Source organism: Buteo buteo, chromosome 5 (genome assembly GCF_964188355.1).
Source record: "Buteo buteo chromosome 5, bButBut1.hap1.1, whole genome shotgun sequence".
NCBI classification, from domain to species: domain Eukaryota; kingdom Metazoa; phylum Chordata; class Aves; order Accipitriformes; family Accipitridae; genus Buteo; species Buteo buteo.
Window position 1 is genome coordinate 6,797,066 of NC_134175.1, and position 14,566 is coordinate 6,811,631.

The window sequence follows — 14,566 nt, forward strand, 5'->3', positions numbered from 1 at the left end:
GGCCTTGTACTCTTCCCATTATAGATCAAAATCTGTACACATGCTCAAGTTGGGCTTTTTGAACAGATTTGTAGTTGCCAGTGCTGCTCGCTTACCAAGAAGACAGATCAGAAATTCCATAGATACACATTTTAAATGAAAAGTTGTAGTGATTACTGTGTCAGTCATAGGGTTTTTCCTTGTTGCTGTTTTTCTATCAGGAGAAGTTGCTAAATTTCCTAAAGCTGTTTTATTCTGAGTAATTATTCCGGGTGTGATACTGAGGAATCTGAAAGATGTGAATTTGTATATAATTTTAGAAGTGCAATGTTTTGTTTTCACAGACTATCATCTGTTGATGTACAAAGTTTGATACCTTCTGATTTTTTATTTTTTTAATGTTTTTGTGAAAGCAATCTAGGTACACTTCAAGGAGACTTTTTTTAAGTCTAAAAGACACTCAAAGATGAGTAACAGTTACTGTTCTCAAAACCACTGTATACTTATGGACCTCAGCAAAAATCACATCTATGTACCTGATAATGTAAACCTGACAGGGGCAAACATGTAGTGAACGAACAAGGATAAGTAGTTCTGTAAAACACATGTCTCTTGAAGAGTTTTTTCAATGTAAGTTGGCAAGTAATGATCACCACTAATAACAGAACAACTTCCTTACATCAGTGGGTTGGTGATCTGTTTGATTACAAAACTTCTGGCTTAAAACTGGTCAACTGAATCACAAGAATTCTGTGAACTGTTAAGCAAAAGCCAACCAATTAACACTGTTAACTGTTTTTAGTGTGCATACAGTCATCTGAAATGAGATTCTCCAGTGTTCAGCTTTGTCTGAACAGTGAAGAACTGGAGTGTGTGCCTCAACCTTCTGACACCATTTCCAATCTCTTTGTGTCTTCATTCAGCAGCACTCTTCCCTGCTGTGACTAGTAGACGTGAGGGCATTTCTGTCTTGTATTGCCTTTGTGTGCTTATTAAAAAAGAATCAGCAAATCTGTTGAGTGCATGTTTAATGTAACACAGATGTGGGCACACCACCGTTGATTCTGCTTTACAAATCTTCAGCTTTTTGTATTTCATCAGTGTTGCTTATTATTTACAGAATGTAACTTGAGACAGTAGAACAAATTTTTAGATTAAAAAAATCAAGTTGTGTGGAATGTTTTTAGCTGTCCAGACCAAACAGACCAGTTTGCCAAGGGGTGATGGACTAAATCAGTGCAACTTATGCTACCACTAGTGGCACTTAGTTGAAAAGCAGCTGACCTTCTTCACACCGAGACGAGAATTATCTTTTATAACCAGGATGAACATTTTAGCACAGAGGAGCAGTGAAGACAGTAAGGACTGTACTTCCTCCATTTAAAAACAAAAACAAAGCCTAAAAACAACCAGAACCGAACCCACAACTCGGAAATTACCAAGTCTTCCAGAAATTCATTATGGTGCCTAGTACTTTTGTAGTAATAGTACTTTATCTCTGACCTGCTTCTAAGCCAGACATGAGAACCCAGTGTTCACTGATGTTTCTATGGAATAGGTCTGATTAAAAGGCCCTATTCTTTCCTCATTTTTACAGCAGTCTTCCTTGCAATACTTAGATACCTCTTCTCACGGTACTACAGAGTATTAGAGAAAATAGCACAGTTGAACGTTTATCTGAAAGATGGTTAATCTGAAAACCATTATGCAGTGTTGTTGCTCACTCCCATATGGATGGTTATCTAACTTTCCTGAATGCACAACAGGAAGGTGTCTCAGTAAAAAGTTATTGATTGGCCAATAGTTAATTAAAAACTACATTATGCTTCAGACATTCACTCTTTAAACTGGTCAATGGAAGTTACGGGTGCTGTAGAGAGGTTTAACAGCCAATGAGGGTTTCCTGGTTAAGTGAAATTTTGCCATTTTACTGCTTTTGGAAGTTAGGAAGTAGGACAAGCAGCAAGATGTGAATTACACTGGTTGGAACCCTTTAATTTCTTTGGAACTTTGCCTCAACATTTTGTATTTCATGAAGACGAACGCATACTTCTGTTTACTACTCTGTAAGAATCTAATATGTAAAAACAGGCACTTATTTGTTCACCTGGTGTAGGTTCAGAAAGATAATAATACTGTCATACAACTGTACCTGGTACAGATGAATCCTGTTTATATCTAAAAAATCTAACAGGCAGGAGAGGTGACTTGCTCCAGAGTCATAGTATTTAATAGTGAAGTTCTAACTGCTGTACGCAGCTGTTATTCAGTGGAATAATTTTAAGTCATATATAGGTTGTGGAAGTCATCTGTTTACCTAGTGTTTAGGTTATTCTGATTCGGAGAAATGCTACCAATGGAAGAATACAGTTTTAAGACATTGCACTTTTTGTAGATGAGGAAAACAAACTACCTTTATGTAGCAAATTCCAATTTTCATACTGGCATTTTTTAGCTTGGATGCGTAACACTGTAATTAACTAATGAATGTCTAACTAAAAGTGAAAGCAGGGCAGCAGGACAGGTAAAGCAGTAAGAACATCTGACAGCAGAAGTAAAACTGAGTATTTGACTGTTAACGTTTTACTGGCGCTTTCAACGATAACATTTGTTAAGGTTTCTTAAGCCCCTGCTCTGTTTCGCATTCTTTTAGTTGGAGATTTTCTACTCTTCGTTTCATCCTTCCTGCTGACAAACTGACTTTCCATCTTCACGTAACCATAGTTCAGCTGAAGTGAAGTCAAGAGCTTTTTGTCTTCTGAAGTTTCTCTCAAAGAGGAGCAGTGACAAGCAGTACTTCTGAGCCTCAGTAATTTATTATGCAGGTCCAGGGATGTAATAATCTCATTAACAAAATCAGAACTTACCAGCTAGTCATCATATATTAACAATATAAATTGGCTGATGTTTTTCTCTGCTGTGCTGGAAAGCAAGTATCTTTGGCTTCTATACCTTGTATGCAAAATACATTGCTGATAAGCACACCGAGAGGCCAGTCACCCAAGGGGAGAGCAGCAAAGATGATATTAAGTCATGAATGACATGTAAGAGATTCTATTCTAGTAACATCTAGTGCAGCCAAGAAGGGAAGGGACAAAAAAAAAGTATGTCTGTCAACATTAAAAGGCAAGGATGTCAAAGACTTGAAGGAAAAAGAGTTTTAAAAGGGTGCATGGGTTTCAAGTCTGGGACAGGACTGGTGAAAGGGAAAGGTAACGGAGGAACAAGGCTCCAGAGAAAACATCTGCAGAAAGTAAAGTTTAGAAGGCAAGTACTCTTGTGTGCTATTGCCAAGCAGCTTAAAAAGAAAACGCGTTGTTACATGGGATTTTTTTCCTGTCTTTTTGATCAAAAAGGATAGAAGCGGTTCATTGTACAGCATCTTTACAAAGAGTCAAGATGGGAAGTGGAGAGTACTAATCATAAATGGTGTATTTGGCTTGGAAAATTAGTAACAGCAGTAGCCTGAAAGAGATATGAAAAAGCATGCAGCAGACCCAGAGTGATGCTGTTGGGAAAGGACAGAGAATAAAGCAGGGCTAGGCAGCCTGTAACACAACTCTTCAGGGGTAGGGCGTTCCAAAAGCTTAACGGAATTCAGAATATTATTTTTTAACAAAATACTGCTAAGGGAGGAACCAAGCATGCAGTTCTTTAGCACTGTGGCCAGTATCAACCTCTGATGTCTGTTAGGCCACACGTGTCTTTTTTATTATTGTCATTTTTTAATAGACACTCAAGAAAGGTAAAGTATGCTAAATCTTACTATGGAGACTCTATCTAACCATGGATTTTTCTTTTGTCTTGTCTTAACTGTGTATTCCTATTTCTGTAACCCTTCAATTTTCAAACTACTGACACTGTCCATCAATGTGAGCTCTATCTAGGTTGATGCAGTCTTATTTTCTGTAGAGAGGTGACAAGAAACAGTCAAATCAGTAAAACTCTGCTGGTAAATAGATCCCAAAATCACAGACAGTATCCTCAGTTCAGGTTGCTTCTTCCTGTTAATTTAGCACATTGCCCCTTAATTGTAGAAGAAAACTGGGAGATGTTTCTTTGACATGTAAAACCATATGAATAGACACCATGTCTTCCAGAGCAAGTATTAGAGAATCTATATGCTGTATTTGTGAAGACCTTGTGTTTTTAAAGGCTTTGTTACTCCTCATACTTCAAATAAAACTTTGTGTGCTGACAGGTTTAAGTGGAAGGAAAAGCGCTGCTGTTGCACTAAGTCATTTTTCTGCATCCATTTTGCATGTAGGACACAAGCAGAGAGAGTGAGGAAGCCACGCTGCTGTAGAGGACCTCAAGGGCTCTTGCCCCGCTATTTAGAAAGTCAAGCGGAAGGACAAGAACAGCTGTTCAGATTGACTGACAACATCCAAGATGAGTTGTAAGTACTGACTTAAGCAGTTACTTTAAGTAGTTCTGTTTGCTGCCATTGTATCTTCATGTCTTTGGGGAAGAGGGACTAAAACTGTTTTACATACACATGCATGAACATACATTTTGTTTGTTTTCTTACTGTACCAATTAGTAGCACAGCATGAGTACCTGATGACTTACAAAGTGGCCTGTCTGCTGGTCATAGACAAACATCATTACAGGTGCCACAGGGCTCCTTTGGTTCACTTGTTGCTAACTGCCATTGATCACACATCACACACAGGCTGTGGAAGAACTGGAGCCTTGGTCTGTTGACTCCGGCTCCTATTTATGTCCCTGATTGCCTTCAATCATTACAAAAGATGAAATCTTAGTAAGTTTCTAAGTAATCAATAATCCATTTAACATACATGTCCAACCCTCCATGTGCAGTGATAAAACAAGTGCATGTTTAAAGCCTGTAGTTGTCTTCCTCTGTAACACCCATACAGGCAGAACTAGTATCTCTTCCCTTATCTGTCCCTTATCTTCCATTTCACACAGCCCAAAGCCTAGGGAGTGGCTAGTGATTCCATGACAGCAATATGTGAACCTCCACTGACAGGCACTCTGAGGTGGCTCTGGTTTAGATTTGAGAGAAGCTAACTTGGATGCCTGTGGTACATGTTATTCCTAAGCTATGGCTGTTAACAATTAATGACCAAAATAACCTGCAAAATTTGTTTTTCTCCAGAAAAGTCAATACTGAATAATTTGAATGGGTAGTACACTAAAGGCACATCTATGTTTGAATGCCCTGGATATGGGTTCATGAAAGCAAGTGAAAACAGTGTATAAATGTTACTAGTGGTCAGGTTTGAGAGCATGAAAAAAAATGCATACAGAGCGAATGCATGGAAAGATAGCTGTACATTTGTTTCTGCCCCTGAAACTCAGCACTGGTGAGGCCACACCTTTAATACTGTATTCAGTTTTGGGCCCTTCGCTACAAGAAAGCCACTGAGGTGCTGGAGCGTGTCCAAAGAAGGGCAGTGAAGCTGGTGAAGGGTCTAGAGCACAAGTCTTATCAAGAGCGGCTGAGGGAACCTGGAGAAAAGGAGGCTGAGGGGAGACCTTATCGCTGTCTACAACTACCTGAAAGGGGGTTGTAGTGAGGTGGGTGCTGGTCTCTTCTGTCAAGGGGCTGGAGATAGGACGAGAGGAAATGGCCTCAAGTTGCGGCAAGGGAAGTTTAGGTTGGATATTAGGAAAAATTTCTTTACTGAAAGGGTTGTCAGGTATTGGAACAGGCTGCCCAGGGAAGTGGTGGAGTTACCATCCCTGGAGGTACTCAAAAAGCATGTAGACAAGGCACTTCAGAATATGGTTTAGTGGGCATGGTTGATGGTTGGACTCAATGATCTTGAAGGTCTTTTCCAACCTAAATGATTCTATGAACTTAAAGGTCTTTTCTGACCTAAAGAATTCTATGATTCTACAGGAGGTGTCAGTTTGTTGGATTGGGGTCTTAAGACATAATTCATTACTTAACCCGATCTCTACCAGTTACATGAACAGCTGTTTTCAGTGGAGAGTGTAAGATACTGTGTTTTGCATCTACCACCCATCAAGAGTATCTGCCAAGGCAAAGCAGTTAAAATGGCTGATGGTGAAGCTCGTAGAGGGAGGTACCAATTCAGCAGGGTATCTTAATTTCACCAGTGTCAATGATCAGGCTCTGAAAGCCATGTACCACTCTAGAATCGACCCTCGGTTGCCTGTAAGGAAGTTTGTATTCTGCCACTTGCTTGTGGCCCTGTGATCTTACACTCTTGTTATCCCGTTTTCATCTCATTTAAGGGCCTTTATCCATATGCAGTCTGGCTTTTAGATAGGGAGAATTGAAAGAGAGCAATTTGTGACCAAAATATTGTCAGCTTTTTCCAAGTGTACCCCATAAGCAGATCAGTGGGCTTTTGTCAAGTCACACTGTTCATTCACTGTGACTTTCACCATTAGGAACATCACTCAACAAGAAAACAGTGTTTCTTGTCATGGAAAATAAGTGCAAAATTATGCCTCTGACTTTTATCCTAGTATCATAATCAGAAACACATTTAAAGACCTGATTATTTGCATATTTTCCTTCAGAGTTAAATCCATAAAAGGGGGTTTAATACCTTGCTCTACTGTTCTAACTAAATGTTTCCACATTTTTTTCCAGTTAGGCTCACTGTTTCACTTCTGGAAAATATTGTGTAATTACTTCCTGATGTTGTTAAAAAACCCACAAATTCTCCAGAGATCTGGTTGCTTCTACTTTGTTCTACTGGATCATGTTTCATTTAATTTTTCATTTTATTAATTTGAGATCTTTTTAATAGTGTAGAAGTATGGGTCTAAAAAAAAAGTAGTATCTTCAAGTAGTATCTTAAAAGGTTAAATACCCATTTTGAGAACTAGACACTGAGAAGAAAGTAACACTTGGCAAGAGAAAATGGGTAATGATGCATGACTCAAACTTAGAACAAAATGTAGAGCTTGAACTACAAATTAGCTAATGTTTCTTTGCTTCACCATTAAATCACTGTCCTCTCTTTCCATTCCTCAAAATACATACATGACACCAGTAAAAATCTTGTATGGAAAATTAAGATATATAATCTGTTGTTCTTGTGCAGAAAATACAAACCTGTAGTCTGATTACCTAATTGCTTCCACTGAACTTTACAGTAGCTTTTAGTCCTTCAGTTCTCTCCATGGATGCCCCCATACAGCGGGCTGTAATACCATACATCAGGAAAACAGCTGTTCTGCTTTTGTGGGTGTACAAAACCTTCTCAAGTTTCTCAACTTTGCTGTGACAATTGCAAAGGACAGTGCCACAGTATTAGGGGTTTCTGATAATTGCCTTCTAATCTTCTTTCCCCGCTGGAAAAGCAGCAAAGAAAGCCAGTGTGCCAGCAAGTTTCCTCTGGTTCCGCTTCTAGTGGAAGTCTGACCTGAGTCAAAGCTCAGGTCTCTGTAAAATACTGTACTTACTTGCTTTTATGTGCCTGTTCTAAGCAAAAAGGCTATTATTCTGCAGGCTATAATGCTGCTCTATTTTAAAATTGTTTTCTATGACACTTCATAAAAAATATCCCTCTCCATCCTAATTAACTTATTTCAAAGACAAAACCTTACCCTTAGGTGTTTGAACTCTGATGGAAAACTGAGAGGCAATTGCTAGTTTCAGTAACTGTTAACATTGTCTTTCACCTAGGTTTTCTGAAGCTGAAATACACATTTTTGTCCAATTGTTCTACTTAAAGGAACACAACTCAATTATCCTATCCTGTAGTTTCACCCAAGGTTAGGGCTGGGCAAAGTGCATTGCAGGCCTTTTTTTTAATAGGATGGCTGTGCTCTTTTTAGCACTTAAACAAAAATGTAAGTTGTTAACTTGAGTAAGCATGTATGCCTTTCTCAAGCTTATGGAAGCAAGAGCATTTGTCAGCTGACATGGCTAGGAGGCATAGGGCAGAGAAAAGATAAGTTCACTGCAGAATACCGTCTTTCAGAGGAGTATTAATAGAAAATTACTGGAACTATTCTTTTATACCACAAAAAGAAACAGTGATCTGACCTCGTGAAATATTTTTGGTTATTAAAATTCTATTTATAGCTATGGGTTTATTTGGATATAGCTCAGAGTATTTGTGCAAAGTGTTACGTAAATGGTAGAGCTGACGGTGGTGTTGGAGACGGTAAGCTTTTCTGATCTACCAAAAACTCTCAGGACTGACAATCTTCCTTGATTTCAAAGACAGTGGAGTATTTTGCAGAATGTATTAGGACACCAGCAGACACATTTGTACAAGCAATCGTTCAGAAAACAGTAATTTCGAACCTACCCGAGAGCTTGAGAATCATAGTTTTACAGATACGCTTCTACTGCTGCTGGTTGTTAACAGAGCATAATTACTCTATTTAGCACCTTTTCTTAGATAGGATTTTGTATTTAATTTTCTGAGTTTTTCAGCATTTAAAAAAAAACACTAATGAGGTTCATTTCAGTAGTAAATCAGAAGTGGGGGAGAAGTATTTCTGTGTGAAATATCTTACTTCACTTTGGCATTCCTTACTGCTATTTTTTACCCATCAACCTTTTAAGCCATCATAATTCTCAATATTCTTAACTCACTCTTTTCTACCTCTACTATTCATCACTCAGACTAATCTCTCTGGGGAAACCTGCTTGCTGCTTAACCTTTCACCCCTGTGTTAAACAGCTAATTTCTCTTTTCTAGCTACTGATCCAGGCAGCAGGTTAAACTTTTTGTTTTCAAAGGCAAGGGAGGTGTGTGGTAAAAGAAAGCCCAGTAGGTTTACAGTGTGTAGAAGGATAATGCTCTTGTCAAAAATGTCTGCAAACCTTTCATATATCAGCAATGGAACTGAACTTACAATTAAACAAGTATTAGGACTTGTGGTGTTCCAATGCAAGGAAATTACTCTTCTTAAGCCTTGTTAAAGGATATTTTTATATGCCCTTTTAATGTCCAAAGCTAGAAGCCAGGCATTTAGCACTAATATTTGATTTGCAGCATGATCTTTTTTAACTGGGTGAGAGCGTACTTCATCAGCTTAATTTTTAGAACAGTTTAAATTAAATACAGATGAATTGTATGTGTTACACTATTAATTTTTCTGAAAGACTTCTAAAGGTCACTCAAAACGTAACAGGTGAAGACATTTGTTAGTTTACTATTTTTAGCTTCAAGTGAATAATTTTTCTTTTTTTCTTTTTTGCAGCTTCATAGCAGTAGAAAACATAGACAGCTATTGCGTTCTCATTTCATCGAAAGCTGTTTATTTCCTCAAGAGTGGTGATTACACAGATCGTGAGGCCATCTTCCTAGAAGTCAAGTATGATGATCTCTACCACTGCCTTGTTTCAAAAGACCATGGGAACGTGTATATACAGTTGACAAAGAAAGCCGTTAATACAAGTAGTGGTGTAGCAATGCCAGGCCCATCACAACAAAAACCAATGGTAAGGATCTAGCACCTATTGTTCCGTTCTTTTCCCCTTTATGCGTGGCCTGGTGCTGAAAGTGTTGTAGTTATTAGTGTTTCGTTTCCTGTGCTGCGTAACAGTGAAAACTTTGTTCTGTCAGCAGTGAAAATAGCTGCTGCAGAAAAGGTTTAGGTGACAACAGAACTTGCTCCCTAAACTCCTGAGAAAAGCTCAAGGCAAAACCTAAAATACTCTGGCAGGCAGTAACGTTACAGTAGGAAGTGTGTATTTACCTGAGAAAGGCTTTTAACTTTACAATGCATACATGAAACTTAAGTTCTATTTACTCTAGTCTTCTCATCCTATACATGGTATTTTTTTTTACTGCAAGGTATCTAAGTTTGGAAAGAGTATTTCTGTCATGCATGTAAAAGTTTATCAGAACTCTCACTTCTAAAACCCATTACAGGTTTTTTTTTTTGCTTCATTACAGTAGTTGCTCAGGGGTCTGTTTTACAGGCAAGGTTATAAGCTCACCCCTGACCCAAGTGAGTTTACATTCCAAACAGATATACCAGATAGAAGGTAGGAGGGGAAGCAAAGGAAGTAACTTCAAATATTGCGAGACGTTTCTGTTCTCATCCTAAAATAACTATCTCTCTTTACCTGTCCCTCCTCCTCTCACTTCTTTATTTCAGCCTCAGCACTGAGAAGAAATCTTCACTGAAACATTTCTGTTCCTTACAGGAGACTTCAAAACTAATCCTTTCAGTTAGTGAAGTATTGATAACAAACAAATACATTCTGCTTTAGATGACAGCAGTACCACATTAAGAAAAATCACATTTCTTTTTGCAGGTGAAAGTGAAATCTGAAGTTCTTGCAGTAAAGCTATCTCAAGAAATAAACTATGCAAAGAGCCTTTATTACGAACAACAGCTTATGTTAAGACTCAGTGAAAATCAAGAACAATTAGAGCTGGACTCTTGAAACCTCTTCCTTACTGCCAGAGTGAATTGCAAGTATCAGCCTGGAGCCAATGGTATTCTGTAACTAGAGAAAGTACTACGTGGGAAGGAAATAATTTTAGTTTTTAGCTAAATGGAATCATTGTGCATAAGAAAACAAGTAAGGTGAGCTTTTTTTTTTTAAGCATTAGTTGTATAACAAAGATATAGCTGAAATGCATTTGGTTCTGGGAGAAGCCCTGTATTTTGCTAACATGTACATATGTAAAAGTGTTTCATGTAAATAAGAAAGTACAGACTGGGGTGTTGGTATAAACAGAAGTCTGTTTACTGTGTAAAGAAATTAAAGGAGCTATACTGAGTCTCACTGCACTACCTGAACCTAGCCATTCTCTCTCCTTTTTTCCTTGAGGAAGCTGATTTTTCAGAGTCCAGGAATGTAGATAAAAGTTTTAAAAAAAAATAAAGAATTAGGATTTAATTGTAGCTGTTGGAGCACAGACATCCTGTATTTTGGAGCTTTAACACTGTGATCAGGGTGCATTGTTCGGGGTTGTTCGTTGGGGTTGGCTTTGGTTTTTTCTTAAATCACTAGTACAGCTAAATGTAGGTATACCTAGTGTTCTGCTGAAATTTCATCCTCGTTTTTAACAAAAATAATTGCATTCTGTTAAATATTGCAGTGAGGACTCACTAATTCAATTACATTTCCAAAATATTAGAAAACAAGCAGCTGATTCTGTTCCGAATACAGCACTCAAACCTAGTAAAGTCTGCATCGCTGAAGGCCCCTGCTTCTAAGTTGTTTTTAAAGTTAAGTGAGTGGCCTTGGAAATGGAAAACAAGTTTAAAGTTCTTTCCTTCACTCAGATTGAGTAAGCGTGTATAGTTGGCCGGTTAGTATGGACTTCTGCTAGCATTGGAAATGCTGGGAGGAGAGGAAATCACTGCATTATTTGTCTTAACGACAACCTCTTCAAAATTAAACTTCTTGAAATAATAAAAACAACATGCTTTTTCAAATGTTGTACATCAAATCAGTATTTGTCTCATCAACTTTAACCAAGCTGAAAATTGAGGAAGGAGTGTACTTACAAACCTTTATTCACAGAAACTAGGAGATCTCATTTTCATGTTTGCTCCCTTGAGATAGCTCAGCAACTGTGCTGAATGGCTGCATGCACTACGGCATTTTGCCATGCAAGGTTTACGTGTGAATATAGAACTTTACTGAAACTGCTGAATAACCTATGTTCTAAAAGTGTTACTTCGTAAACCTTTGACTAAAAGTAAGGAGCCCACTATAGCTTTACTATCAACTTAGTTTACCTTTTAATATCCTTTCATAAAGGCATACAGGAATATTTTTAAACTGAAGGTTAGAATTAAACCAGTTCTCAACTCCTGTAAAGTGAAAGGCAGAGGATTATTGCATAAGGAGAAAACATGGTATCAGTTGATGTGTGTATGGTCTGTGACTGGAAATCAAAATCCATAAAGGTCCATTACGCAAATGAAACTGATTTAATGCATCACTTTTGTATATTTCTCTGTATAATTTTTAAGTAAAATGTAGAATTCAACAAGTGCATTGGCTCAACAGTGCTTTAACATGTCAGTCCTGTTGGACTCTGCTACCAAGACTCCCTGCTTCTCTCCCCTGTAAAGTTCTTTTTTAATGCAGCAAATATCTAGCTGCTAAAGATGGTAAGTAGATGGGGAAGGAAAATAAAAAGTAGTTCACTGCGCTTGGTTGAGAATTTACAGGAGAATGGCTTGAATACTTAAGTTTTGTAACAATTATACAAGGAGCTGACATGCAAGCACCCGAAAAAGTAGTTTGATAGTACACCCTCTGAGGTATCTGAACACAGGGAGCCACAGTAGGTAATTGATCTAATTTGTGTGTTTATTTCTTTTGGACTATGTTTAACCTGTTGACTGTTGATAATGATTAAACAGAACATTATTTAAACCTTTGAAAAGTGTACCTACTAGCCTAGATGTGTATGAGTACCATGGACCATAACTGGCTGAGGTTATTCCAGTATGTTACCATAGTGTTCCTGATACTGGGCTCCTCTTGAGTATGGTGGCTGAAGTTGCTCACTCATCTATAGGCAAGGCCAAATTTTCTCCTAAGGGTACATACACAGTGCTGATTACTAGGAGTGATGTACAGACATAGCTGAAAGAAGCATATTGCCTCATTTAGCATTCCAAAATAAATTGAATCAGAACTTTTTTTTTTTTAAGTGCAAATGATGTTATTTATTGCTGTAACCCAACTATTTTTATATAATTTCAGAACTCTTACTGTGGACTTCCTATTGCTATTGGCACCACTAACATTATTACTCAGTGAATAAATATAACAACTCAGATTACAGGAGCCATACTCAAAAATAGTTTTCACAGGATGGGGAGAGTAAGTGCAAGTCTCCAGCTTTCACTCAAATTCTTAACAACTCAAACACAAGCTGTAAGCAGACAAGACAACATAATAGTGCTATTTACCAAATTCTGCACTGTTCTTCAGCTTATGAGCCTTATGAAGACAGTATGCTTACCACACTTAGCCTGGTTTCATTGGAGGAGGTGTGACTGCTGCAGCAATGAAGGCAGATTCACTTTTCAAATTTCAGAAGCTGGGGAGGAAGAAAATTCACTGATGAGAGACAACAGTAACACAGCTTTCTTCCCCCTGCTCACTGTCTTTAGCACTTAGCCAGTACAACTCAGGGAAGACAATGCTTTTTCATGCCTCTGCTCAAGTCGTTTTAAAAAGCTGTTCACCTTCACCCTCTAATAAAGATTAAATAATATATCAACAATGCAGGTAGTAGTTCAAAAATTCTACAGCCCATGCAGTGATATGCTGAGGTAGAAATACTTTGCTTCAGCCTATTAGCTTTGATTTTACCTCTGTTTTGCTGAGAACTGTACAACTTCTCTGCCTACCCTGACCAACTTTGTTTTGTTGCTGGAGTTGCTACTGAAGAAATGTAAAATAAAGATTATTGACATAACAGTTATTTCACAGTAATTCCGGAGAAGTGCAATAAATTTATTCCACCCACACTCTTCCTGTGCCCTTGCTTGCAAAACCATTAATTATGTGCAGGAATAGAAAATGACTGTAGATGACAGGAATGAGTAATTCTCCAACTTAGACATGTGCTTCTTGGAGTGGCAGAACAGCCCTCAAGACTGTTCTTACATCACACAATTCTGATGCTGGAGGTAAAACTTGGACAACCCCCTGGAACGTTGGTTGTCACTGCAGGTCAAACCCAGACTTACACTGCATTTCTCTGACCCAGAAACTGAGATAATTATGTCTGAGAGTCTAATTTTCAAAAAGTCATTTAAGAGTGAGAAATCAAGATGCTAAGTTACTTAAACTTAGAAAAAAAGCACATCTTGTAAAATAAAATCCAGGTGTCTTGCTTACACATCAGATAACCAGCAGGGCTGATATTTAAATGCTTCTGTGTGATAGTGGCACCTCAGAGTACATGTCACCTACCCAAGCTATACAATGCCAGAGTTAAGTCAAACAATACACTTTCAAAAAACCAGCACTTTAGGTATTAATACAATTTTATAGGGGAAAAATGCATCCTAATATTTCTAGCACTTATCGAGACTCATGTGTTCTGCTGTCACTAAAATGAGACAGATTTGTGACTGCATTAGGTAAGCAAGTTTTTAATGTGCAAGATATGCAGAACACCACAGATGGCGATGTCATTTTATTCTAGAAGCAATTCTGGACAAGCAGAACTACAAAAGTCCTTTCTGTTCTGACCTAAGTCCACAGCTGTGCCTGCAATCTTCTGTTGTGCTGCCCTGTATCTGACAAAGCAATCAAAACACAGAGAATTACTATTTTGGATCATATTGGTTTAAGCTTTATGATGCACTCATCGCTAACAGGAGTGTGACAAGGCCACTAAGAGACATTTTTGCTAAGGAAACAGTATTACTGGTAAACAAGCTGGTAACGCAGAAGTATAAAGATACAGGGAACATCTGCATAATATGGCTGCTAAAAGAGGCAAACCCCACACCACTCACCAACAGATGATTTTTGTAACCAAATTTAATTCCTGGAGACAGTCCTCAGCTGGTAGCAGGATCTAGCACAATACAGGTGGGATGAGAAGATAAGGTGTCTGCCTGCTTGCTGCCTCTGGAAGAAGAGAAATTAATCACTTTCTGAAGTCACAGAACAAACTGGAAA

At 38.1% G+C, this 14,566-nt stretch overlaps 1 protein-coding gene across 9 annotated transcripts in view; it reads left to right on the forward strand.

The window, feature by feature from the left end:
• VPS13D (vacuolar protein sorting 13 homolog D) overlaps positions 1-11,909 on the forward strand; it is a 110,206-nt gene extending 98,297 nt beyond the window's left edge. For all 9 annotated transcript variants that reach the window (XM_075027444.1, XM_075027447.1, XM_075027445.1 and 6 more), the window contains 3 exons: positions 4,247-4,378; positions 9,148-9,388; positions 10,211-11,909. In XM_075027444.1, coding sequence (XP_074883545.1) covers positions 4,247-4,378; positions 9,148-9,388; positions 10,211-10,342 — 505 coding nt within the window. In that variant the 3' untranslated portion in view covers positions 10,343-11,909. The remainder of the gene's footprint in view (positions 1-4,246; positions 4,379-9,147; positions 9,389-10,210) is intronic.
• The last annotated feature ends 2,657 nt before the right edge of the window (positions 11,910-14,566 follow it).